The 27,937-nt window shown below is 37.6% G+C and overlaps 1 protein-coding gene across 9 annotated transcripts in view; it reads left to right on the top strand.

Moving 5' to 3' along the window:
• The window catches only part of MPP6 (membrane palmitoylated protein 6), a 121,887-nt gene that overhangs the window by 81,133 nt on the left and 12,817 nt on the right, over positions 1–27,937 (top strand). For 6 of the 9 annotated variants that reach the window (XM_021079251.1, XM_021079248.1, XM_021079250.1 and 3 more), the window contains exons 5-10: positions 501–728; positions 19,452–19,493; positions 20,961–21,092; positions 22,959–23,058; positions 23,394–23,462; positions 25,315–25,476. In XM_021079251.1, coding sequence (XP_020934910.1) covers positions 501–728; positions 19,452–19,493; positions 20,961–21,092; positions 22,959–23,058; positions 23,394–23,462; positions 25,315–25,476 — 733 coding nt within the window. The remainder of the gene's footprint in view (positions 1–500; positions 729–19,451; positions 19,494–20,960; positions 21,093–22,958; positions 23,059–23,393; positions 23,463–25,314; positions 25,477–27,937) is intronic. The other 3 variants (XM_021079256.1, XM_021079255.1, XM_021079254.1) reach the window with 1 other exon arrangement.

Here is a 27,937-nt window from a genome sequence, read left to right as displayed (position 1 = left end):
GTTAAAATTTTAGAAGATAACTGCTTTATTTTTTTTTACTGTGCCCTTTAAGAAATGAACTCAGGTTGCTTGCTAACTATAGTATCAAAACACAGAAGAAAGTTATTAAAAATTGAAGTGGTAGGCCTCTATAAATAAGGAAGTTTACAGTTTCCAGCTGACGTTATTATTTCTGGGTTTCAACTGTAAGAACAGTGAAGTGGAAAAAGAGAAATACCAGGAATGGGGCCATCAGAAAGCACTATACACTTTCTTGCTGCTTTGAGCTCCCTTGTATCCTGTGGAACGTGGAATGTTTCATTTTCAAGGTTGACCTTACCATCAAAATCCTTTTTTTACGGGGTGGTATGTGTTGTCACAGTCGCTTGTGGCTTAGTGTAGACTTGGAGTCAGGAGACAACCTGTTTTTAGAATTATTTTCTTCTTTATGCATATTCATGAGTATTTAAGGTTTCTCACTGACAACCTAAATCAGTAATTCCATTCCTTATTTCTTTCAGGGTGTCACATTTAGGGTGGAAAATAACGATCTGGTAATCGCCCGAATCCTTCATGGAGGTATGATAGATCGCCAAGGTCTGCTTCATGTGGGAGATATCATTAAAGAGGTCAATGGCCATGAGGTTGGAAACAACCCAAAGGAATTACAAGAACTACTGAAAAATATCAGTGGAAGCGTCACCCTAAAAATTTTACCAAGCTATAGAGATACCATTACTCCTCAACAGGTCAGTAGTAACATTCATCCTCCTGTTAAGAATACTTTTATAGGTGTTCCCGTCGTGGCACAGCAGAAAGGAATCTGACTAGGAACCGTGAAGTTGCCAGTTCGATCCCTGGCCTCTCTCAGTGGGTTAAGGATCCGACGTTGCCGTGAGCTGTGGTGTAGGTCGCAGACATGGCTCGGATCCTGCGTTGCTGTGGCTCTGGTGTAGGCCAGCAGCTATAGCTCCGATTTGACCCCTAGCCTGGGAACCTCTATATACCTAAAAAAAAAGAATACTTTTTATTTTTTCAGTCACACTATTGGTTATAACCACCAGTTGTACTTTTTTGCTAAATAGAAGAGAAAAACATCGATTTCATTGTTCTATATTGGCTTATTTTGTCATGGGTGAATTTTTGGGTTTGTGAATTCCATGAACCCTGGCATTTCAGTAACCTACAGTTAGGTCTGAGAAAAACCACAGAGCCTTTCTTGATTCTCAGTCTAGCAGACATTTTCGATACCTGTTACGTTCCAGGCCTTGTGAGAGAATAGGCCTGCAGTCCTGATCACGTCTAGCTTAGCGTTCCTGTAATGGGCTAAACGGAGAATGAGACCAAAGCGAGGTGGGTCCAGATTAAAAAGAATCTTGGACACTTAGCTTGTATACACGTGGCCTGCAGTTTGTAACTAATTTTTAGGTGACGTAATGTATTGAGCAGGGGAATGTTATGTAATGACAGGGATCATTTCACCTCCTTATGTTGAATGAATTTCAGAAAGGAGAGAGATGAGATAGTGTATCCAGGAAGCAGCTTTTTGAAGGTGTGAGGTCATTTGTGAAATCAGCTCTAATGAAAGCTGTGCCAACTTGCTCGGGTTCAAATACCCACCATGCTGCCACTTGTTAGACAGTCTTCTCTGTGCTTCGTTTTCTCATCTATACAGTTAGGGGTATTTCTTAAGACTGTTACAAGGATCAAATGAGTTAATTCATGTGACGTTCTCATGGCAACACCTGGCATATCCTGAGCGCTCAGTGTTGCTGCTGCTCTTGGTGCAGTGGTGGTGATGAGACAGTGTTGTCATTGTAGAAAAACGGGAAGGAAAGAAAAAGGAATAAAGGCAAAGGGGCAGCTGACAGTTACAGTAAGCGCGTGGGAACTGAGAAGAGGGTTTTTGAGTCTAGATAATGTAGAAAGAGGAAATACCTATCAATGTCTTAGATGCCTTTAGTTATTCAGGTTTACTCCAGAAATTTGTTTCATGTCTGAGTAAAATTACAGGGTTTTTTTTTAACATAAGATACTGCCTGTAGGACTTCTTATAATATAGTTAGAACGATAATTTAAAAGACTAATGTTTACATTTCCATGCAGTTCTTTGAAGTAACTGTGTGTCGAATATCTGTTTTATATTGTTCTTTGAAAGATAAGAATAGTCATCAATCTTAGTATGTAAATTAGATTTCTGAAAATACATAGGTTTGTAATGAACTTGGCTTGAAATGAAGAGTAAAGGCCTTGTCTTCAAGGAAAAGGAACGTGAAAGAAATGGTATTAGAAACTGGAGATTTTTGAATCGCTAGTACCTCTTGGACTACCTTTATTCCTCAGTTGGCACCTTGAGTAGATTGGAAAAGTAGAACTTAAGATTTATTTTAATTACATGTTAGTTGTATAGAAATATTCCCCCCTTCATTGTGGTTCAAACTCCAGAATTCTTAGCAGCTCTCCATTGCTACAATGGATTTTCATGGGAATAATTAATTTGTGTAATACTAGTAGCTAGAGCTTTGGCCCAAATTCCTTTGTAGACTCTGCACCTGGTGAATGATCTGAGTGATGCGAAATATAAGGATATTTGGGCCTTTCTTAGGCGTACATTTTTCCCCATTCTCTGCCTTCTGTAACTGGGCTTTTTATTTTAGCCTTTAGGGAGAGGGCATTGGAATGGAGAAGACTAGGTCATCCAAACCTGAGGCAGTCTTAGTCCCTGTTTACCATGAAAAACAAGTGCCTCTTACAGGAAGGCTTCCAACAGCAGAGCTAAACCAGCCAGAGTGTGACAGTTTTAAAGCGAGAGGGGAGATGGCTACTAAGTATGCTGCAAAGGACTGTCCTGGGCACACCGTGGTCCTCTTACTGTGAGACACTAATGGGAAGCCAGAGCTGTGAGCCTCTTGAGCTCTGCCGCTCTGACTCACCGGCAGGTCCGCCGTGTCGTGCTCTAGAACTTGGCTCTTTCTCTTGTTGCTGTGGCGGTAGGTGGAAACAGCTCGTGGTGTTTTTCACAGTACTGTCAGTGAGTAATTTTTATCAGTATCATTCGAAGTACTTACTCAAAATCCAGAATCGTTCATGTCACCCAAGAATTTATATTTTCAAGTTTGAAGACCCAGGTGAGTTAAGAAGTTGCAGCTGATTCCAAGTTCTTCAGCTGACATGTGGGTCAGGTTCCCAAATCTGTTAGAAATTCCGTTTGTTCATTTAAGGCCAAACTGATGGGATTTTCTCCTACTCGTTCCTGAGGCCATCATAACCCAGGTACCAAAAATATTATGAGAAGAAATTAGTTTCATTTCACTGAAGGATATACGTGTAAGAATTCTCAACAAAATATTAGCAAATGAAGTTTAATGATGTGTGAAAAAGATAAGACAGCATGTTCAAGTTGCATATATCTCATGAGTACTAGGATGGTTTCAAACTAGAAAATCCACATATGTAACCAAACAGATTAACAGATTAAAGGAGAAGGTATCAGAGAATTTGATGAAATTCAATACCTATTCATAGTTTTTTTTTTTTTTTTTTTTTAAGGATTAGTACATTAAAATAGGAAAGAACTTCCTTAAACTTCTTAACAAAAGACAAAAAAACTAGAGCAAACATTATTCCCTGGAGTTGCTTTTAGAAGCATCCTGTTTAAAATCAGGAGCTGGATTTTCTGCTGGTCTGCCTGAGACTACTTGAGTGCCAACCCCAGCCCCTCATGAAGCTCCAACAAGATGAAAAAAACCCACCTTAAGCCAAGAGAAATTTGCCAAACTTCAAGCCTAATTGTGCTTTGGTAACAAGGAATTGCCCTCAGATGATATCTAGAATAACAGGTGATATAACAAATACATGTTACAACGGATGATAAAAATCCTCAGTTTTCCTCGGAGAAACTAAGAATAAACAGCCTCTCTGATTTTAAAAAGAGTTATGTTTGCAGCCCAGGGAGTGGTGACCCACATCCTTGGCAGCAGAAACGTCCACTATTATCAGCCACAATGAGACAAAGCCCCTGACAGAAATGCCACCTGAGTTGTCAACCAGCTTGGTGTCAACAAGGTTCGACACTGGCAAAAGCTCCACCTGCTCTTGGGGGAGGGTGAGCTTGTTCAGAATTTTGATGAGGCTTCTAACAGTGAGGCAAACGGAACGCCTCCACTTCTTAAAAAATAATAAAACTTCAAGAATTTTGACTCCTTTAAAAAATTATGTTTAGGATGTAATGAAATATAGAAATCTATAGTATTTTAAATTCTGAGGCCCTTGGACACTGCTGTTTTTTATTGTTTATAGACAATTATTTGCTTGCAGTTATTTAAGCTGAGGAAGCCAGCAATAAAGTTTAAAAAAGGATTGTTAAAGTTGTTGCCTAGTTTTAAAAAAGTTAAGAACTAAAGAAGGATGTTTATTAGCCCCACTTAAGTTCATTATTTTTTTATTTTTATTTTTTTGCTCTTTGGACCGCTTTTGAAGCATGTGGATGTTCTCAGGCTAGGGGTCAAATCAAATCGGAGCTACAGCTGCCAGCCTACAGCACAGCCACATCCACAGCAACACAGGATCCAAGCCACATCTGCAACCTACGCCACAGCTCATGGCAACACTGGATTCTTAACCCTCTTAACTTTGTGAGGGCAGAGATCGAACCTGCATCCTCATGGATACTAGTTGGATTTGTTTCTGCTGTACCTCAACGGGAACTCCCTATGTTCAATATTTTATGGAACGTTCCATAAGTACAGGAAGAAAAAAATAAATTATCGAAGAAGATGTTTGGAAAGGAAAAAAATAAAATATTTTCAAATAATAAGATTTTTTGCACTGAAACCTCCAACTATAAATTACTTGAAGTAATTTAGCAAGGTACTTGAAAATAAGATTAGTATACAAAAATAAGTTGCATTTCTATATGTCATCAGCAAACATCTAGAAATATAGCTAAAACAGACATCATTTATAATGGAGTCAGGAGGGCATCATGTTTATGTCTAGGAATAAACCTAACAAAAGTATTCAGGACTTCAACACACACACACAAAAATTATGAAGTTCTACATAAATAGGTATGTTCATGGCCAGGAAGACACTGTCACAAAGATCAGTTTTCCTCACATTGACTTGTAGGTTCTGTTAAATTCCAATGGAAATTCCAACAAGGTTTTTCATGGTATTTGATAAGATGAATAGCCAAAACACTTTGGAAGCAGAAAAGTAGAAACAGCAGCTTATTGTTAATGTGTAGGAATTGGATGTGTGGTATTGGCGTAGAATTAGGCAAGAGGATCAGCGGAAGAGCGAGTTCAGAAAGAGACCTACCCAGGCACATCACTTGGGTATCTGACAGAGCTGTGTCTTTCAGAGATAAAGAGAGAGGCTATCCAATGAATGAAATCAGTTAACATAGGAATAATGTATAAAATTGTGTTACTTCACTGTGCATGCACAAGTCAAACGAAAGGATGCATGGTTGGTAAACGTGCGAAGAGATGTTAAAATCACAGTGTGAGATACCGTTTTGTAACATTGAGTTGGCAGATGTGGATCTAGAGTATCTCCTACATGTACGGTGCTGGTGGCACTATAAATTGGTACAACCACGTTGGGAGGAAAAAGGTTTAGCATCATGGGAGTTGAATGTTTACATATACCAAGACGTGATGTCTCAGAGCAGTTCTTACATGTGTGCAACTGGAAATTAACAAGCATGACAATTCCAGAATCATATAGCATGATTCTATCTTTAAGTTAAATAACTAAATACATACTTTTAAAGTGTACATAGAGGTTCAATAAAACTATGCAAAAAAGGAAAGCAAGGAATTTGTGAACTGGAGATTCGGGGTGAGCGTTCCCTTTGTTGTGAGAAACCAGAGGGATGGGATGGGATGAGATGTAGGCAGGAAGATTTCTAGCCTCTGTTGAGGGTGGTAAGCTCATGGCTGTTTTATTATATTATTAAAACTAAAAAAGCAAGCCTTGCTTGGACCAGTGACTGAAGTGTAAAGTAAGAATTATTAAGAATTCCCAATGTGGTGCAGTGGGGGATCAGTGGTATCTCTGGAGCTTCAGATGCAAGTTCGATCCTTGGCTTGGCACAGTGGGTTAAGAATCTGATATTGTTGCAGCTCTGGCTCAGATCTGATCCCTGGCCCAGGAACTCCATATGTCACAGGGCAGCCAAAAATATCGGGGGGAGGGGAATTATTAGCAGTTCGCTTCAGAAAAGCCCAGCTTAATATATGTTTTTAGAAAAGCCACCCCCCCCACCAAGGGAAGCTTAAATTTGTGGCCCACATGTAGTTATTTACCAGAGAGGAATGTGAATCGCCCCCAGAGCTTTATTAAGCAAATGCACGATCTAATCTCCTTGTCGATCTCAAAGTATGCTGTTTTCCGTGTCTACATTTAACTGAGTAGCTGAGTTCGTACATCTTGAAAGTCTTTAGAAAAGTAGCATTTGTCCTTAATTATTTCTGCTATTGTCTTTAAGAGAACTTCTTAGCAACTCTGATGACTGCGTTAACTACCTTGTTACGTACTCTGATGTGCAAACTCAGATGGACCTGAAACTGTGGTTTGAGCTGGAGCATGTATAAGCCACACTTGCACCACGTTCAGCCAGCACATCCTCAAACAATTTACCGGTCTCCTTCTGACTGACCACAGAGGTCATAGCCTTTCATCCGTTGATTTCTCTTCTCCTGCAGAGGCATAGCATACTCCTGGGCAACATTTTATTTTGTCAGTACCTTGACTATTTTCATCTTTACCTTTTAAAAAATATCTTTGAGGTAAAGTTTATATACATAGCATATGTTTAAAGTGTACAATTAATAAATGTGGACATATCTATGTACCTGTAAAACCCTCAGCACAATCGAGACAATAAGCATATGTCACACCCAGAAGTTTCTTGGGTCCATTGTAATCCTTCCTTCCTGCCTGCTTTCTCCCCCCACCCCAACCTTTATACCAGGCAAGTACTATTCTTTCTGTCCCTATAAATGAGTTTATCTTTTGTATGTTTTTATATAAATGAATTCATACAATGTGAATTTCTTTGATTTTGCTTTTTTAAATGACTTCTTTCACTTGGCATAATTATTTTGGAGTTATCTGTGTTTTTATGTGTATTGATAGTTGATTATTATTTTTTTTTTGACAATTTGTATCCCATTGCATGGCTCTACCACAGTTTGATTCCATTAACTGGCTTATGTATATTTGTGTTGTTTCCAGTCTGGGGCTATTATAAATAAAAATACCGTGGACATTTACATGTAAGTCCCTTGGTTAAATAGCTAAGGATTGAAGTATTGGGTCATATTAGTAGCTCTATGTTGAACTTATAAAGAAATGGCCAAACTATTTTCAAAAGTGTTTGTACCCATTTACATTAACACCAGCAGTTAGTGCCCCTCTTCACCAGCCTTTGCTGTGGTCAGTCCTTCGAAGCTTAGCTCTTCTCATAGGTATGTAATGATATCTCAGCGTGATTTCAGTTTGCACTTCCCTAATGACTGTTGAGTATGAGCATCTTTTCATGTGCTTATTTGCCCTGCCCATGACTACTTTAGTGATGTCTTCAAAGCTTTCACATTTTTTGAGTTTTCTTCTTTTTTTTTTTTAGGGCCACACCCACGGCCTGTGGAAGTTCCTAGGCTAGGGGTCACATCAGAGCTGCAGCTGCCAACCTACAGCCACAGCAACACAGGGTCTGAGTTACATCTGTGATGTACACCACAGCTCACAGCAACACCGGATCCTTTAACCCACCGAGTGAGGCCAGGAATGGAACCCACATCCTCTTGGATACTAGTCAGGTTCATTGCTACTGAGCCATGACAGAAACTCCCAGTTGTTTGTTTTCTTACTGTTTAGTTTTAAGAGTTATTTATATCTTGATAAAAGTCCTCTGTTGGAATTTGCACTTACAGAGATTTTCTTCTAGTGAAAAGGCTTCTCTTCATTCTCTTAACGGTATGAGACAGAAGACATTTTTAATGTTGATGAAGTCTAATCTGTCCCTTTTAAAATATAGATTATGCTTTTGTTCTGTGTAAAAAAAAAAATCTTTGTACAATGCAAGGTCATAAAGATTTTCTACTATATTTTCTTCAAAAAATTTTACGGTTTTGTATTTTATGTCTAGTTCTGTGGTCCATTTACTCTGAGTTTTTGTATAGAGTGTAAGATATGGATCAAAGGGTTAGTTTTTTGGGGGGTTTTTTTTTTTGTATGTAAGCGTCCAATTTTTCCAGTTCTGTTAAAAAGACTTTCTTACATGAGATTTGAAAATTTTTTGACTGTTAACTTACTCAGTTTTTCATTCCTGTATTTCTCCTGTCCTTTGGTGAAAAGTTATACATGTTAGGCTCCTTAAAGTTGTCCCATAGTTCACTGATACGGTTTTCATTTATTTCAGTCTTGTGTTCTTCCATTTTTTCATGCTAAACAGTTTATATTGCTATGTCTTCAAATTTCTTATTTTTCTTTAGTGTTTAATTTACTGCTAGTCATATCCAGTGTACTTTCAACCTAGAAATTTTTGTCTTCACCTCTAGAAATTTGAAATTAGTCTTTTTTTTTATATCTGCCATGTTTCTACATAACATGCCCAGTTCTTCCTCTAGCTTTTTGAACTTTTTGTTCCAGGATGGTTAATTTATGTGGGAGCACTTTGATACTTTGTAAACCTTGTTAGGAACAATCAGCATAGGATTAAGTCTAGGAGAAATCCCTTCTGAATACTGAATGCCTCCTGAATGATGAGGTTTTTTCCCACTCACACTGGTGATAACAGCAAGTATTCCTGACCTCCTGATAGTGTTCCTCAGAATGCTGGCTCTCTGTCTGATCAGACACATGCACTGATCAGTACTCAGCTGAAGGCTGGAGGGAGTTCTTCCAGGTCTCCAGCTCCTCCTCTCTGCACCCTTTCCTCACTGCCGCTCTCTTCCGGGCACTGCAGCCGTCTTGATCTCCCTGATCTTTATCTTACTTTCATGACCATAAGAATTTAATTTTTGAATGAATGAAACATTCCCATGGTTCAGAAGTCAAAAAATAGGAATATGTATTCAACTAAAATCTCCCTCCTGATCCATTAACAGTCTAGTCCTCACTCTTCTTTTTCCATTTACTTTTATTGGCGTATAATTGATTTACAGTGTTGTATTAGTTTCAGGTATATAGCAAAGTGATTCAGTTATACATATAAATATGTATTCTTTTTTCCCATATAGATTATTTTTTTTACTTTTTTTATTATAGTTGATTAAGGGTCTGTCAATTGCTGCTGTACAGCAAAGTGACGCAGTTATACATACATGTATACATTCTTTTTCTCATATTATCTTCCATCATGTTCCATCACAAGTGACTAGATATAGTTTCCTGTGCTACACAGAAGGATCTCATTGTGTATCCACTCCAAATACAGTAGTTCGCATCTACTAACCCCACATTCCCATCCCACTCTTTCCCCACTCCCTTCCCCCTTCCCCACTGGCAACCACAAGTCTGTTCTCCAAGTCCATAAGTTTGTTTCTTTTCTGTAGATAGGTTCATTTGTTCCATATACTAGATTACAGATATAAGCTATATCATGTGGTATTTGTCTTTTTCTTTCTGACTTCATTTAGTATGAGAGTCTCTAGTTCCATCTGCGTTGATGCAAATGGCATTATTTCATTCTTTTTCATGGCTGAGTAGTATTCCATTGTGTATATACACTGCATCTTCTTAATCCATTCATCTGTCGATGGACATATGGGTTGTTTCCATGTCTTGGCTATTGTGAATAGTGCTGCAATGAACATGGGAGTGCATGTGTCTTTTTTCAATGGAAGTTTCATCCAGATATATGCCCAAGAGTGGGCTTGCTGGATCATATGGTCCTTCTGTATTTAGTTTTCTGAGTTACCTCCATACCATTTTCCATAGTGTTAGTACCAATTTACATTTCCACCAACAGTGTAGGAGAGTATCCTTTTCTCCACACTCTCTCCAGCATTTGTTATTTATAGACTTACTAATGATGGCCATTCTGGCCAGTGTGGAGTGGTACCCCACTGTAGTTTTGATTTGCATTTCTCTAATAGTGATATTGAGCATTTTTTCATGTGTCTATTGGCCATCTGTCTGTCTTCTTTGGAGAAATATCCGTTCAGGTCCTGTGGCCATTTTTCAATTGGGTTGTTTGTTTTTTTGCTCTTGAGTTGTTTGTATATTTGGAGATTAAGCCCTTGTCCGTTTCATCAGTTGAAGCAGCTTTCTCCCATTCCATGGGTTGTCTTTTTGTTTTTGTTTTTATGGTTTTCTTTTGCTGTGCAAAAGCTTATGATTAGGTCCCATTGGTTTATCTTTGTTTTTATTCCTATGCTTTGGGAGACTGACCTAAGAAAACATTTGCAAGGTTGATGTCAGAGAATGTTTTGCCTATGTTCTCTTCTAGGAGTTTTATGGTGTCTTGTCTTATGTTGAAGTCTTTAAACCATTTTGAGTTTATTTTTGTGCATGATGTGAGGGTGTGTTCCAGTTTCATTGATTTACATGCAGCTGTCCATTTTTCACAGCATCACTTGCTGAAGAGAATGTCTTTTTCCTATTTTACATTTTGCCACTTTGTTGAAGAATAATTGACCATAGGTGTCTGGGTTTATCTCTGGGTTCTCTCTTCAGTTCCATTGGTCTGTATGTCTTTATACCAGTACCACACTGTCTTGATTACTGTGGCTTTGTAATATTAATCTGCAGTCTGAGAGAGTTATGCCTCCTGCTTAATTTTTATTCCTCAAGATTGCTTTGGCAATTCTGGGTCTTTTATGGTTCCAAATAAATTTTTGGATTGTTTGTTCTAGTTCTGTGAAAAATGTCATGGGTGATTTGATAGGGATTGCACTGAATCTGTAGATTGCTTTGGGTTTGGCCATTTTAATAATATTAATTCTTCCAATCCAGGAGCGTGGAGTATCTTTCCATTTCTTCGAATCCTCTTTAATTTCCGTGATTATTGTTTTTACAGTTCTCAGCATATAATTTTTTCACCTCTTCAGTCAGGTTTATTCCTACGTATGTATTTTTTGGTGCAATTTTAAAAGGTATTGTATTTTTGTATTCCTTTTCCAATATTTCATTGTTAGTGTAAAGAAATGCAACCAATTTCTGAATGCTAATCTTGTATTCTGCTACTTTGCTGAATTCATCGATCAGTTTGAGTAGTTTTTGTGAGGAGTCCTTAGGGTTTCGTAGATATAGATAGCATCATGTCATCTGCATAGAGTGACAGTTTTGCCTCTTCTCTCCCAATTTGGATACCTTTTATTTCTTTTGTTTGTCTGATTGTTGTGGCTAGGACATCCAGTATGTTGAATAAAAGTGGTTAAAGTGGGCTTCTTTGTCTTGCTCCAGATTTTAGTGGGAACGCTTTTAGCTCTTCTCCATCAAGTATTATATTGGCTGTGGGTTTGTCATAAATGGCTTTGATTATGTTAACATACGTTCCCTCTATACCAACTTTGGCAAGAATTTTTATCATGAATGGATGTTGGATTTTATCAGATGCTTTTTCTGCATCTATTGGGATGATCATGTGGTTTTTGAGTTTTCTTCTGTTAATGTGGTGTATGACATTGATTGATTTGTGTATGTCGAACCATCCTTGTTAACTTGGGATGAACCCCACTTAGTCATGGTGTATGATCTTTTTTTATGTTGTTGGATTCAGTTGGCTAAAATTTTGCTGAGAATTTTTGCATCTATATCTATCAAATATATTAGCCTATAGTTTTCTTTTTTGGTAGTATCTTTGTCTGGTTTTGGTGTTAGGGTGGTGGTGGCTTCATAGAATGGGAAGTGTTCCTTCTTCAGCCTTTTGGAAAAGTTTAAGAAGGATGGGTATAAATTCTTTGTATGTTTGGTAGAACTTGCCTGTGAAGGCATCTGTTCCTGGGCTTTTGTTTGTAGGGAGTGTTTTTATTACACATTCAATTTCATTTCTAGCGATGGGCCTGTTAAGATGATGTTTCTTCTTGATTCAGTTTTGGTGGTCCGTATGTCTCTAGAAAGTTGTCCATTTCTTCTAGGTTGTCAAATTTGTTGGCATGTTCATAGTATCTGTTGCAGTTTTTTTTTTTTTTTTTTTTTTGCAGGGAGGTGGGGTACACCCATGGCATGTGGAAGTTCCCGGGCTAGGGGTCGAATCAGGGCTGTAGTTATTGGACTACACCACAGCCACAATAATGTGGAATCCTTAAGCCACTGAGCAAGGCGAGGGATGGTACCAGCAGCATCCTCATGGATACTAGTCAGGTTCATTACCACTGAGGCATAACAGGAACTCCTCTCTTAAGTTTTTTTATTTCTGCAGTATCTGTTGAGGTTTTCCTTTTTCTTTCTTTCTTTTTTTTTTTTTTTGTCTTTTGTCTTTTTTTAGGGCTGCACCCATGGCATATGGAGGTTCCCAGGCTAGAGGCCTAATCGGAGCTGTTGCTGCCAGCCTACACTACAGGCACAGTAATGCCAGATATGAGCCGTGAGCGAGGCCAGGGATCAAATCTGCGACCTCATGGTTCCTAGTCAGATTGGTTTCCACTACACCACGATGGGAACTCCCTTTTTTCATCTCTTACTTTGTTTATTTGAGTTCTTTCTCTCCTCTTCTTGGTGAGTCTGTCCAGAAGTTTGTCAATTTTAAAAGAACCTTTTAAAAGGACCAGCTCTTGGTTTTACTGATATTTTTTTCTGTTGTTTTTTTGAATCTCTATTGATTTCCTCTCTGATCTTTATTTTTTTTTCAGTGTCTATAACTTTTATTTCTTTTTTTTTTCATTTTTTTTATTACTCAAATGAATTTATCACCTCTGTAGTTGCATAATGATCATAACAATCTGATTTCACAGGAATTCCATCCCACAGCCCAGGCACATCCCCCCACCCCCCCGAACTGTCTCCTCTGGAGACCATAAGTTTTTCAATGTCTGTGAGTCAGCATCTGTTCTACAAAGAAGTTCCGTCTGTCCTTTTTTCAGATTCCACATCAGTGAAAGCATTTAATGTTGGTGTCTCATTGTATGGCTGACTTCACTTAGCATGATAGTTTCTAGGTCCATCCATGTTGCAAAAAATGCTGGTATTTCGTTCCTTTTAATGGCTAAGTAATATTCCATTGTGTATATGTACCACATCTTCTTGATCCACTCCTCCGTCGATGGACATTTAGGTTGTTTCCATGTCTTGGCTATTGTAAATAGTGCTGCAATGAACATTGGAGTACATGTGTCTTTTCAAGTCGTGGTTTTCTCTGGAGAGATGCCCAGGAGTGGGATTGCTGGATCAAATGGTAGTTCTATTTTTAGTTTTCTGAGGAATCTCCATACTGCTTTCCACAGTGGTTGCACCAATTTACGATCCCACCAACAGTGTACTAGGGTTGCTAGTGAAAAATGTCCTTGGTAATTTGATAGGGATTGCATTGAATCTGTAGGTTGCCTTAGGTAGTATAGTCATTTTGATAATATTAACTCTTCCAATACACAAGCATAGCATATCTTTCCATCTATTTGTGTCATCTTTGATTTCTTTCATCAGTGGCCTGTAGTTTTCAGAATACAGGTCTTTTGTTTCTTTAGGTAGGCTTACTCCTAGGTATTTTATTCTTTTGGATGCGATGGTAAATGGGATTGCTTCCCTAATTTCCTCTTCTGCTTTTTCATTGTTAGTATATAGAAATGCTATCAATTTCTGTGTATTGATTTAGTATCCTGCAACTTTGCCAAATTTGTGGATGAGCTCTAACAGTTTTCTGGTAGAGTCTTTAGGATTCTCTAGGTATAGTATCAGGTCATCTGCAAATAGCGATAGTTTTACTTCTTCCTTTCCAATTTGGATTCCTTTTATCTCTTTTACTTCTCTGATTGCTGTGGCTAGGACTTCCGGAACTATGTTGAAGAGTAGTGGTGAGAGCGGACATCCTTGTCTTGTTCCTGATCTCAGCAGGAATTCTTTCAACTTTTCACCATTGAGAATGATGTTCACTGTGGGTTTGTCATATATGGCCTTTATCATGTTGAGGTAGGTTCCCGTTATGCCCACTTTCTGAAGGGTTTTTATCAGAAATGGGTGTTGGATTTTTGTCAAAGGCTTTTTCCACGTCTATTGAGAGGATCATATGGTTTTTATTCTTCAGTTTGTTAACGTGGTGTATCACACTGATGGATTTGTGGATATTGAAGAACCCTTGCATCCCTGGGATAAATCCCACTTGATCGTGATGTACAATCCTTTTTATGTATTGTTGGATGCGGTTTGCGAGTATTTTGTTGAGGGTTTTTGCATTGATGTTCATCAGTGATATCGGCCTGTAGTTTTCTTTTTTTGTGGAGTCTTTGGTTTTGGTACCAGGGTAATGGTGGCCTCATAGAATGAGTTTGGGAGTATCCCTTCTTCTGCAAATTTTTGAAATAGTTTCAGGAGAGGTGTTAGCTCTTCTCTAAATGTTTGATAGGATTCACCTGTGAAGCCGTCTGGTCCTGGACTTTTGTTTGTTGGAAGTTTTTTAATCACAGTTTCAATTTCGGTTCTTGTGATGGGTCCATTCATCTTTTCTCTTTCATCTTGGTTTAGTCTTGGAAGATTGTACTTTTCTAAGAATTTGTCCATTTCTTCTAGGTTTTCCATTTTATTGGCATATAGTTGAATATAGTAGTCTCTTATGATCCTTTGTATTTCTGTGATGTCCGTTGTTACTTCTCCTTTTTCATTTCTAATTTTACTGATTTGAGTCCTCTCTCTTTTTTGCTTGATAAGTCTGGCTAGGGGTTTATCAAGTTTGTTGATCTTTTCAAAGAACCAGCTTTTTGTTTCATTGATCTTTTCTGTGTTTTCTTCGTTTCTATTTCATTGATTTCTGCTCTGATCTTTATGATTTCTTTACTAACTTTAGGTCTTGTCTGTTCTTCTCTCTCTAGCTGCTTTAGATGTAAAGTTAGCTTGTTTATTTGGGCTTTTTCTTGTTTCCTGAGGTGGGCTTGTATTGCTATCAACTTTCCTCTTAGAATGGCTTTTGCTGCATCCATAGGTTTTGGAGTGTTGTATCTTCGTTGTCATTTGCTGCTAGGTATTTTTTAATTTCCTCTTTGATTTCTTCAGTGTCCATTGGTTGTTTAGTAGCATGTTGTTGAGTCTCCACGTGTTTGTGTTTTTTGCAGTTTTTCTCTTGTTAATTTCCAGTATAGCATTGTGGTCGGAAAAGATGCTTGATATGATTTCAATTTTCTTAAAGTTACCGAGGTTGGATTTGTAGCCCTGGATATGATCGATCTTAGAGAATGTTCCATGTGCACTTGAGAAGAATGTGTATTCTGCTGCTTTTGGATGAAATGTCCTAAATATCTATTACGTCCATCTGGTTTAATGCTTCATTCAGGGCCTGTGTTTCCTTATTGATTTTCTGTCTGGTTGATCTGTCCATTGCTGTAAGTGGGGTGTTAAATCCCCCACTATGATTGTGTTATTGTTGCTTTGTCCTTTTAAGGTTGTTAGCAGTAGCCTTATATATTGTGATGAACCTGTGTTGGGTGCGTAGATATTTAAAATTGTTATATCATCTTCTTGGATTTGATCCTTTGATGATTATGTAATGTCCTTCTTTGTCCCTGAAAATATTCTTCATTTTAAAGTCTATTTTGTCTGACATGAGTATTGCTACGTCAGTTTTCTTTTGATCCCCGTTTGCATGAAATATTTTCTTCCATCCTCTCACTTTCAATTTGTATGTGTCCCTAGAAGTGAAGTGGGTCTCTTGAAGACAGCATATATATAGGTCTTGTTTTGTATCCATTCAGCCAGTCTATGTCTTTTGCTTGGGGTGTTTAGTCCATTCACATTTAAGGTAATTATTGATATGTATGTTCTTATTGCCATTTTATTAATTACTTTGGATTTGTTTTTGCTGCTCTTTTTCCTTTCCTTCTTCTCTTGTTCTTTTCTGCCTATAGAAGTTCCTTTAGTATTTGTTGTAAGGCTGGTTTAGTGTTGCTGAATTCTCTCAGCTTTTGTTTATCTGTGAAGGTTTTGATTTCTCCTTCAAATCTGAATGAGAGCCTTGCTGGATAGAGTAATCTTGGTTGGAGTTTTTTTCCTTTCATCACGTTAAGTATATCATGCCACTCCCTTCTGGCCTGCAGAGTTTCTGTTGAAAAATCTGCTATAGCCTTATCGGGGTTCCCTTGTATGTTATTTGTTTCTTTTCCCTAGCTGCTTTCAAGATTTTCTCTTTGTCTTTAATTTTGGTCAGTTTGATTAGTATGTGTCTCGGGGTGTTCCTCCTTGGGTTTATTTTTATGGTACTCGTGCTTCCTGGATTTGAGAGAGTGATTCCTTCCCCATGTTAGGGAAGTTTTCAGCATTATCTCTTGGAATATTTTTTCTGTCTCCTTCTCTCTCTCTTCTCCTTCTGGCACCCCTATAATACGGATGTTGGTGTGTTTCACGTTGTCCCAGAGTTCTCTGAGCTCTCTTCATTTGTTTTCAATCTTTTTTCTCTTTTCTGTTCTGCATCCGTAATTTCCACTAATCTGTCCTCCACCTCGCTTATTCGTTCTTCTGCCTCCTGTATTCTGCTGTTAGCTGCTTCTAGTGAATTTTTTATTTCAGTGATTGTATTTTGCATCTCTTCTTGTTTCAGTTTGATATCTGTATCTCTTTAGTTAGTGTTTCCTGTAAGTTATCCATCTTTGCCTCCAGTTTATTTCCAATGTCTTGCATCTTCTTCAGCATCAATAGTCTAAAGTCTTTTTCCTGGAGGCTGAGAATCTCCTCATGGCTTAGCTGTTTTTCTGGGTTTTTTCTTTCTCCCTCATCTGAGTTATAGTTCTCTGTCTTTTCATTTTTATAGGTTTTTGGTGTGGTGACCTTCTTTCAGATAGTAGAGTTGTAGCCTCTCTTACTTCTGGTGTCGCCCCCCTGTGGCTGAAGTCAGTATGGGGGGCTTGCTGAAGGCTTCCTGATGGGAGGGGCTGATGCCTGCCCCCTGGTAGGAGGAGCCGATTCTAATCCCTCTGGTGGGTGGGGCTTAGTCTCTGGATGGGATTAGAGGCAGCTGTGTGCCTGAGGGGTCTTTAGGTAGCCTGTTTACTGAGGGGTGGGGCTGTGATCCCACCTGGGTTGTTGTTTGCTCTAGGGCTTCTCAGCAGCTGGCTGACGGGTGGGGCCAGGTTTTCCCAAAATGGCCACTTCTAGAGAAAGGCAGCTGCTGAAGATTCCCAAGAGCTTTGCTTTCAATGTCCTTCCCTCACAACAAGCCACATTCACCCCTGTTTTCCCAGGATGTCCTCCAAGAACTGCAATCAGGTTTGACCCAGATTCCCTTGGAGACTTTGCTTTGCCCTGGGACTCAGTGCACGTGAAAGTCTGTGTGTGCCTTTTGCCTTTTAGGAATGGCGTCTCTGTTTCCCCCAGTCCCGTGGAGCTCTTGTGCACAAGCCCCACTGGCCTTCAATGCCAGATGCTCGGAGCTCTTTCTCCCTGTGCCAGATGCCCACACGTGAGAGTTTGATGTGGGGCTCAGAACTCTCACTCCTGTAGGTGAGTCTCTGAGAACCAGTTAGTTTCCAGTCTGTGGAGCTTCCCACCCAGGAGGTATGGGGTTGTTTATATCACGAAATCGCCCCTTCTACCTCTTGATGTGGCCTCCTCTTTTTCTTCTGGAGTAGGGTATTTTTTTTAAGGTTTCCGGTCCGTTTTGATGAAGTGTGCTCAGTCTTTAGTTGTGAATTTTGTTAATTTTAGGAGAGAAGTTGAGCTCCAGTCCTTCTATTCCACCATCTTAATCCCATCTCTCCTCTCTGATCTTTATGATTTCTTTCCTTCTGATGACTTTAGCTTTTGTTTGTTCTTCTTTTTCTAATTCTTTTAGGTGGTAGGTTAAGTTGTTGATTAGATCTCACTCTTTATTGTTAAATAATTAGGTTACTTTCACTCTTTTTCAATTAGGAAATATTTGGTAGTTAATAGTCTTCCAGCTAAGTCATTTTGCATATATTTGAGTAGCACTGCTGTGAATACTTTGGTGACAATCCCAGAGTTGGATTACTAGGTCAGAGGTTTTTTGCATTTTTAGTTTTGATAGCTTTTGCTAAAAACTCCTCCCAAGATAATAAACCACTTCTGACACCCACCTGTTAGGACTGTGGATCACTAGGCATTTTCCTGTCTATAGAATTTTATCAAATATTTGGATTTCTGCTAACATGACAGGAATAAAATGTCATTTTAATATAGTTTTAATTTGTAGTTCTACTCTGAGTAGTTTCATATCTCCTCCTGTGTTTAAAAGCCATTTGTACGTCCTCTTTTCTCTTTCGTCTATTTTAGGTTATTGGTCAGTCAGTTCTTTGAGTGATAAGAGTATGAGACTGAAATATTTTAGCAGGTTGTATTTATTACTTTCTTAATAATCAATGAACAGTTAACATCCATAGCCTATTAATGAAACACTTTAAAATGTACTTAAGAAAATATAATTATACTAAATCTAGTCAAATCTCTGTGACTTAAAGGTCATTATAAAATGTTTAGAGCAAAGGTTGGGTTACTTCATTTTTCTGACAGATTTTTTCAAAGTTCAAAGTAAAACTATTTAGTATTAGTTTTTGAACAGGAGAGTAATGTTCCAAAACTAATTTGCTTAAAGAAAAATAAGAACTGGAGTTCCCGTCATGGTGCAGCAGAACGAATCCAATCTAGTATCCATGAGGATGCAAGTCCTATCCCTGGCCTCTCTCAGTAGGTTAAGGATCCAGCGTTTCTGTGAGCTATGGTGTGGGTCGCAGACGTGCCTTGAATCTGGCATTGCTGTGGCTGTGATGCCAGGCTGGCAGGTGCAGCTCCAATCCAACCCCTAGCCTGGGAACTTCCATATGCCTCGGGTGTGACCCTAAAACACACACACACACAAATAAAAAATAAAGAAAAAGTAAGAATTGTTTCTTCTAGACATCTTTTATATTTGAAAGGTATGATTTCTTTCACAAACAGTGACATTTCCAGACAATTTGATGGGAGTAAGAGGATGAGTATTTGAAATTTAGACTTATCTCAGAACGTCTGAGCCTTTTGTTACCAAATATATTCTGTCCCACAGATAAGAATAAACACATTCATGGTAGAGGGCAAGATAATCCTTCTGTTCATTCTGTGCAGTTTCCTTGAGAAGGAAGAGTATTCAAGTATTACAACTTTGCACATCTGTCCTTTTTCGCTGCCTCATCTCAAATACCTTGAACTTTTGCTTCTATCATTTATAGTAATTTGTAGGTATTATACCCTATGGACAATTAGGCAAGTAGTCGCCTTACCAAATGAGTAAAGTAAAATTAGGTTAGTAGTTTGTCTACATTTTGTTAAATTTTTTTTTATCAATTTGAAGTCTGGCTTTATTTATGCAATGAAAAATATATTTTTAGAGTTGCGTCAATTTGGAGAGGCATCCAGCACTCGTCCGTCAGGTATGGTGTCATTCCAGGACATTCTCTGGTACTCCGTTTTTCTGTCTTATTGGCCAACTAAATTTACCTTGATTACATGTAATCATTTTGGGTTTTTTCCATTGCCGAAACATTGAGCTGCATGCCATTATCAAGTTAGCCAATTGTCCATTTAAGTGATCTTAATATTGTTTGTATGCTTGCTTTTTAGTTATTTCTAAAATTGTAACTCAGGAAAAAATTATTGGCTTACTGATTTTTTTAAGCATTAATGCATAGCCTTTCAAAATTATTGAAAATGTTTTGAATGCTTTCTATCAAAATCATTTAGTTGAAAATAACTAAAATTTTGTGACATGTTCCCAAATTTTTAAGTTATTTTAATATGCACCCATCACACTGCATTTTGCCACACTAATAATGAAATGTATCTACTTGTGTTATTTGACTGTCTTTTTGGTTATATTTATAGAAGTATGATAAATTGAAAATAACATTGTCGTTTTGACTAATGTGCTTTCCTGCTTGTTAGTTTACCTGCTAATTAATGCTGTCAGTTCTTTAGAAAATAAAATTTTAATTTCTAAAAATATGCCTGAAAAAAGTAGTTTTGAGAAAGTAACAGGTCTGAACTTGCCGTCAAATACTGAAAATGCTTATTAACTTAAGTATAATTCAAATTAAAATGAATAAACACAGTATTCTGGATATTGGAGATCATAACTAACAGTGGTAACTGACATACTTTTATTAATAAAACAGATTTAAGAGAAATTTTATAGTTAAATGAATTTAAATTGGGAAATAGTTTCAAGGCTTTTTCAGTGTTTGTCTTATAATTAATTTGATGCTGATCATTTAAATCAAGGCAAGGTGACTTCAGAAAAGCCTATTTTCCACACTAATTTTGGCCAGTGTTGAATCTATGTGATTAAAAATATGTTTTTTACCAGGGATGAAAGTTGGTCGTTTGGGGGGGATTTTTTAGGTTACTTACATATATTTCAGATCTGGTTTCAACAAGAACCTTTATTATTTAATTTTGGTTTTAAGAACCTTTCAAAGGGTCTGTCCTATTATATCTGAAATATATGCCTTAAATCAGCTAATGTATTGATTCAAGATTTAATTAGAAAGTAGCATTTACTTGCATAAAATTATGCAGTATTGGTTGGGAAATCATGTGAAAAGTTTAGGAGAAAGTGTAAGAATGGTGGAATAAAATGGAATAAAAAAATCAGACTGTCAATTGAAGATTAGAAGTTAAAATAGAAACAAAAATTTAATGTAGTACTAATATTTATTTCTTAATCTCTTTTCTGATAGCAAAATATTAATGTTCTAATAATTTTAAGAAAGATAAGTTCCTTAGTTGAAGTACTAAATACGTTGTCATTACAATTAAATCACAGTAATTTGAAAAAGATTTTTAAAATCTAGCTACAAATGATACATCTGTAGTATTTTTAATTGTGCTGTGTGTTATAGGTATTTGTGAAATGCCATTTTGATTATAATCCATACAACGATAACCTGATACCCTGCAAAGAAGCAGGATTGAAGTTTTCAAAAGGAGAAATTCTTCAGATTGTAAACAGAGAAGATCCAAACTGGTGGCAGGTTGGTATGCACCTAAAATTTTCTTCAACTGCTTTTTTATTTTTAATCTTAGATCTGGCCACTATCTGAATTTCAGGAAGAAATCATTAGCATTTGTTCCAATGATTTTTCCTGCATGAACAGCTCCTGCTTTATGACTGCTAGTTTTGTGGACAGAAGACCAAATTGAGAGGGAATTTGTGAGTAGCTGTTGCTAAATGCAGAGTTAACTAGCTTGTGGCTCTATTCCATTGGTTTAGAGACTAGACCAGTTGGTTCTTCCACATGTGATTGCAGTAAAATATATGTATTAGGCAGAAACAACTCACTTGGGTTCTGCCTTTTCCATGTATGTTTTTGTTGGTTTTAACTAGGAGTCTTTTACTCTGGATAAAGTAGTCTTTCTCTTCTCTCTTCTTACTTTGTATACATTCATGACAATGAAATGTCATTTCTTAAGCTCTTAAATCTGTTTGCCCAACTCTTCTCAGTTATTGAGAAACGAAGGTTTGGTTTATTATCAGTGTATTTTGGTCTTGGATTGAAAGCCACGTGTATGGAAAGGGATGTGTGTTATCCTTGTCCTTCCACCCTCCCTTTTCCAGAGGACCTGGGGATGGTCGTCTTTTTCCTTTCTCCTAATACAGCTTTCACAAATCTCTAGCAGCAGTAATAAGTCTGTTTCTATCATTGTTTCCGTCAGCTAACAACCACACTATACAGAACTGGCAAAACAAAGTCTAAAATTCTTTAAACTGTCAAAGCAGAAGAGAGTCTCATTGCAGAACAAGATGTGAGAGAAAAGGACTGGAACCTAGCTCCAAACTTCAGCTCTCCTAAGTTACATTGACTAAGGGGGAATAAATTACAACAATAAGAAGAATTTTACTAATAAATTATTAAATTTAAATCAGGACGTGCACTGTGTGGTGAGAAAACAAAGAAATGAGTAAACAGAATCTGTGATTGCAAGAGATTTCCACTCATTTTTTTGGAATTCTCATCTTAAAAAAAAAAAGTCTACTTTATGTGGCTGTTTCCTTTTTTGAACTTTCCCATTTTTCTCTTTCTTCCTTTTTCTGTGAACACCATCTCTTATTAGTTTCCTAATCCCATCACTATTATCTATCAGTCTCTTCCTGAGTTTTGTTATTACTCTTCATAGTATTTTTCACAGTTTTAATTGCTAAAAATGATACTAGATTTTTCTGTGCTAGTCCTAAGGATAAAGTCACAAAATACAATAGAGTAATAGAGGACAGAATGCAGGAAGAGGCTAAGATAGTAACTTTGTAAATAAGCCATTAGTGGCCAGTTCTGCAGCTACTATTTTGAAATAGCACTTCTCTAGGTTTCATTTTAAAAGTTAGTTTGTTGCCACTAGGTATTTTAAACTTACTCCCCTTCAGGATATTCAGATTCCTGGTAGTATGAATTTAACTCTCCACTCTTATTTTCCCAGTACTGTCTTTTTTTTCCTCAAATATGACCTCAAGAAACACCCGCTTGGTAGGATTAATGTGAATAGTAAATCCTAACTAATAGTAAATCTAACACACAGAACAGCATTTGTTAACTTTCCATTCTCTGAGTAGTTGAGTATTACGAATAAGTTTTACTAATTTAAAGAGCCTATATACCTTTGTATTTTGTTTCCCAAATTTCACTACCAGTACAGTGGCATACTCAGTAGGTGTCATTGATTCCTCAGTACTAAGGTGTTTAAATATCCTAACTGACAATGCCATGGATTGAAATGTCAAGGCAGTTTCTTAAGAGCAAATGTGAATTTTTTTTTTTTTTAACTGACTACTGCTTGTCCTACTTATTAGAATGTGGTCTCAAATTCTGGTCACTGAGATATACAATTCATTAATTTGATTCTAGGCTAGCCATGTAAAAGAGGGAGGAAGCGCTGGTCTCATTCCAAGCCAGTTCCTGGAAGAGAAGAGAAAGGCATTTGTTAGAAGAGACTGGGACAATTCAGGTGATGAGCTCGACACAATAAGTAACAAGTAGTCCTTTGTGGCCACCTTTCTTTGCCTCTGTCATCTGAATTCGCAAATGAGTTTATTTAAGATATACCTAGAATGAATCCCTCCCATCTGCTTTATTGTATCTCTCTCCAAAGTAAACCTTTCGATCCCTTCTGCCACCTGCTGGTGCTGTATCAGAAATGAGTACCAACAGCTCTCTCCCGCCCCCTTCTGCTTCATAGGATACAACACTGGGAAGATAATTCTCCCATCCCTAGAGGACACCACAGGGCACTGTAGATACTCTGACTACTATTTAAGTTACATCTGTCTTTTCATCCTTCAGGACCTTTTTGTGGAACCATAAGTAGCAAAAAAAAGAAAAAGATGATGTATCTCACAACCAGAAATGCAGGTATGTTTTGAATTTGAGAAATCCAAGTGAAATAGATTTGTATCATCAATCTATGTGGCATACACTCTAAGTGTATAATTTTGAATGAATTAATTCAGATTAGTACCCTCATTGCAACGGACCAGCATGTGAACACTTGCCAGTACAGTATAATATAAAGACATTATTTAAATCATGGTGGATAAACTTGTACTATCACTAGTGTGCTTTATTTTATGAGTGTAAGTTACAATAAAATGAATGTTAGGATTTATGCTTGGATTTATGAAAGAGAAATGTTAGTATTTAAACTGTTTGCTCAAAGAACTTTGATGGTAACTTACATGTCATTTCTAAAGAGCAAAATGCCTTTGTAAAGATATTACAAGAGTTACGATTAAGGGCAACCATACACTGCCATAGTGTTGTCCGTGACACTTTTAGAAAAATAGGACTGGGCACACTAATCTTAGTCTGATCTAGTTGGATTCTTTCTTAAATCTTTTAAAGATAAATATGATACTTACCACAGTTGTCCCTTTCAGTTATAGAGACTGATAGGAGTAAAATGAGCTCTTTGAATCAGAAGGCTCTGGAGGCTTACTCAAAAGAATTGATCATTTTTTAAAGCACTTTCTTGACTTCAGAGCTACCTCTATAACTGTAACAAACTAAATAGCACACTATAAAGGAAATACTATAGTAATATAGTAATATATGTAATATATAGTAATATAATAATAAGGGGAAAATAGACTCTCCCTTTATATTGGTTTAATCTACTGTGGAGCAATTGTGCAAAGAAGGTGTTGCTCTTAAGATAATCACCTAAAGAAGTGTTATTACTACAGATTGAGAGTTATAGCCATAATAATAGGTAATATAATATTTCAAATCTACTTTGACTTTATTATTCATTAAATATATGTCCTTAAAGCTTTCTTACAAAATGGAAAATTTGTAATTTTCCCATTGATCATAATTTTTGGAATGTATTTCTATTGAAAATAGTTAAGAATCTAACATATTTTATACATGAATTTAGACGCTTAATATTTAAATGTCAATCTATGTTATCTATATGTATTTTTATTTATTTATTTATTCATTTATTCATTTATTTATTTATCTTTTTAGGGCCACACCTGTGGCATATGGAGGTTCCCAGGCTAGGGGTGGAATCAGAGCTGAAGCCGCTAGCCTACACTACAGCCACAGCAGTGCAGGATCTGAGCCGTGTCTGTGACCTACGTGACAGCTCACAGCAATGCTGGATCCTTAACCCACTGAGCAATGCCAAGGATCGAACCCATGTCCTCACGAATACTAGTCGGGTTCATTAACCGCTGAGCCACGACGGGAACTCTTATCTATATGTATTTTACTATTCAAACTGATGTTTAGAGTCACCATACAGTGTTTATTCATTTATATCATCAGGAGAGGGTACTCATTCTGTGAAACTAGTTGAAACAGTCACTCTAGGTTTACTGCTATTCTCTATGTTTGATACATACTTTTTGGTAGGTTAGATTACAGAAACTAGTTTGCAGTTTGATTATTTATATTTCTACTGATCAGTTGATAAGAGATATTAACGGATAGAATATCTAATAAGGACAAAGCAAGGGCATTTATCTAGTTTTGTTAGACACATTTTTAAGGGCAAATGGATGGAAGCAGATGTTTAAACCAGGATATAAAATAAGTATTGTACTTTGCCAAATTTATTTATAAAAATCTGTATAAGTCAGTAGAATTCAAGTGAAACTTAACCATAAAAACAACTAAGCCATTACTGAACAGGATAACAGAGTTTTCATCCATATAAAAGATAACTGAATATGATATTTTCCCATTTATTTACATTTAGAATTTGATCGTCATGAAATTCAGATATATGAGGAGGTAGCCAAAATGCCTCCTTTCCAGAGAAAGACATTAGTATTGATAGGAGCTCAAGGCGTGGGACGAAGAAGCTTGAAAAACCGGTTCATCGTGCTGAATCCGACTAGATTTGGAACCACAGTGCCATGTAAGTTTTCTTTGTTTCCTTTGCTATTTTATTGGAAGGAGGGGGGGCAGACTATTATTACTTTATTTCCAAGTAATTTGTGATTATGCCAATGAAAACAAACAAGCAGATGATACTGAAAAACTCAGCAGCTTTACAGCTGTCTTAAAATAGCACCCCTCACACCTTTACATCGTGTACAAAAATAATCTCAGAATGGCTTAAACATAAGACATGACAGCATAAAACTCCTAGAAGAGAACACAGGCAAATCGATTTATGAAATAGAAACAGACTCAGAGATACAGAGAACAGACTTGTGTTTGGTGGGGTGGGGGTTGACTTTGGGATTAGCAGATATGCAAACTGTTATATATAGGATAGATAAACAGTAAGGTCCTACTGTATAGCATGGGGAGCTAAATTCAATATTCTGTGATAAACCGTAATGAAAAAGAACATGGGAAAAGAATGTATATGTATGTATGTATAACTGAATCACTTTGCTGTACAGCAGAAATTAACACAACCTTGTAAATCAACTACAGTAACATTTTTTTTAAAAAAAGAAAAATAGCCCTGTAGCTCCCGTCGGCTTGCTGCCTGGTGGCAGTCACTTCTCCAAACTCTTCAATCCAGATGTGTTCTTTTAATGCAGGTATTAAAAATTGCAGCAAAATCAGCATTAAGTTTGTATTTTCTTGTACAACTGATGAATACCTGAAAAGTTATATTTTTCACCCATTGTAGCATCAGGAAGAGGGGAAACCTGCTCAGTCCTCTCACACTCCCAGTGTCACAACCCCTTTGTGAATTTGTGTGATCTGGCCTCTAGCGCTCAGTCCTGCAATAAACCTGATTTTTGGTAGCACATCAAGAGGGATTCCTCTTCCAGAGCAGGCAGCATTAAGGTCACAAGTTTATTTATATATAAATTGTATTTATATTTAAAATAAAATAATACTGATGAGTGTTATGAGTGAACCAAACACTCATTTTATGATCTTGGCATTCTTTCTCTACGTGCATGTTTACATGGAAGGTTAAATAATGATGTCAGAAGCAGGCTTGATGAGAATGACAATAGAGCAAGCAGTTAAATGATGTCACTGCCCTGTTGTTAAGGGTTAATATATATTTGTCTTGACTTTGCAGATATGTGAGCCTTTACTCGTGGGAACTTACGTGCTCTCTCCCCTGAATAATGCAGCAGACAAGCCAGTGTTGGCTTTGTAACCCGCCTTCCCTTTCTGTGCTTCCATTGCTGACCAAGTCTCCTTTTGATTAACACAGAATTTCTTTAGATTTTTAGTATTTTTTAGGGCTGCACCTGTGGCACATAGAGATTCCCAGGCTAGGGGTCAAATCGGAGCTACAGCTGCCAGCCACAGCCACAGACACAGCAATGGGGGATCCGACCCGCATCTGTGACCTACACTACAACTCTGGATCTGTGACCTACAGCAACACTGGATCCTTAACCCACTGAGCAAGGCCAGGGATTGAGCCCACAACTTCATGGTTCCTAGTCGGATTCGTTCCTGCTGTGCCATGACGGGAACCCCCTCTTTAGGTATTCTGAAGGGCCCTTACGCTGTTCTGTGTCAAGTCCTAGCCCAACATCACTCTGTCTCTTTTGGATGAATTTTAGAGTTTGCTTTCGTCCAGTATGCTTTGAGATGTAGTTCTTTCTGAGTAATCTTATTGCTAAAATTCTTAGGGGCGTGTTGGGGAAGTAACCTTGTCATTGTCCCCGTGTGCTGTTTGAATCCCTTCCGGACAAGGCTTTGAGTTCCATGTAGACACTGTAAATCATTAAGTTCAGACAAATCCTAGTTAGATAGTTAACACCATAAAAATCTCACTGTGATCAAAGCATTTTAAAGTATTTTGTTTTTCATTTTTATCACATTAATACATATAGCATATTTTAATCAAAGAGTTCTTAAAAATATACAATGAAAAATAACCCCATTTTCCTCTGCCCCACCTCTGTCCTACTTACCAGAAGCAGTCACTTTTTAATCTGTTTGCTTTTTTTTTTTCCCCGTCTTTTGTCCTTGTGGGGCCACACCCACAGCATATGGAGGTTCCCAGGCTAGGGGTCTACACCACAGCCACAGCAACGTGGGATCCAAGCTGCATGTGCAACCTACACCACAGCTCACAGCAACGCCAGATCCTTAACCCACTGAGCAAGGCCAGGGATCAAACCCGAAACCTCATGGTTCCTAGTCAGATTTGTTAACCACTGTGCCGCGATGGGAACTCCCAATTTTACGTTCTTGAACAGCCTCTCCCTCTCCCCCAATCCAGACCTTTCTAGAGTTTTGGTTTTTTTTCCTCCTTCCTCTCTTTACCTTGACTTTAAGCGTTGGTGTGTATAGTTTTGTATTAAACCAAAGACTCACTTATTTAGTAAGGGATGTTTTTTTCTTGAAGACCCCTGTTCCAGAACCCTCAGTCTTGCTGCTGCAGTGGG

The sequence above is a fragment of the Sus scrofa genome, chromosome 18 (genome assembly GCF_000003025.6).
Source record: "Sus scrofa isolate TJ Tabasco breed Duroc chromosome 18, Sscrofa11.1, whole genome shotgun sequence".
Lineage (NCBI taxonomy): Eukaryota > Metazoa > Chordata > Mammalia > Artiodactyla > Suidae > Sus > Sus scrofa.
Note: the sequence above shows the minus strand (reverse complement) of the source record. Positions and strands in the feature narration are given on the sequence as shown.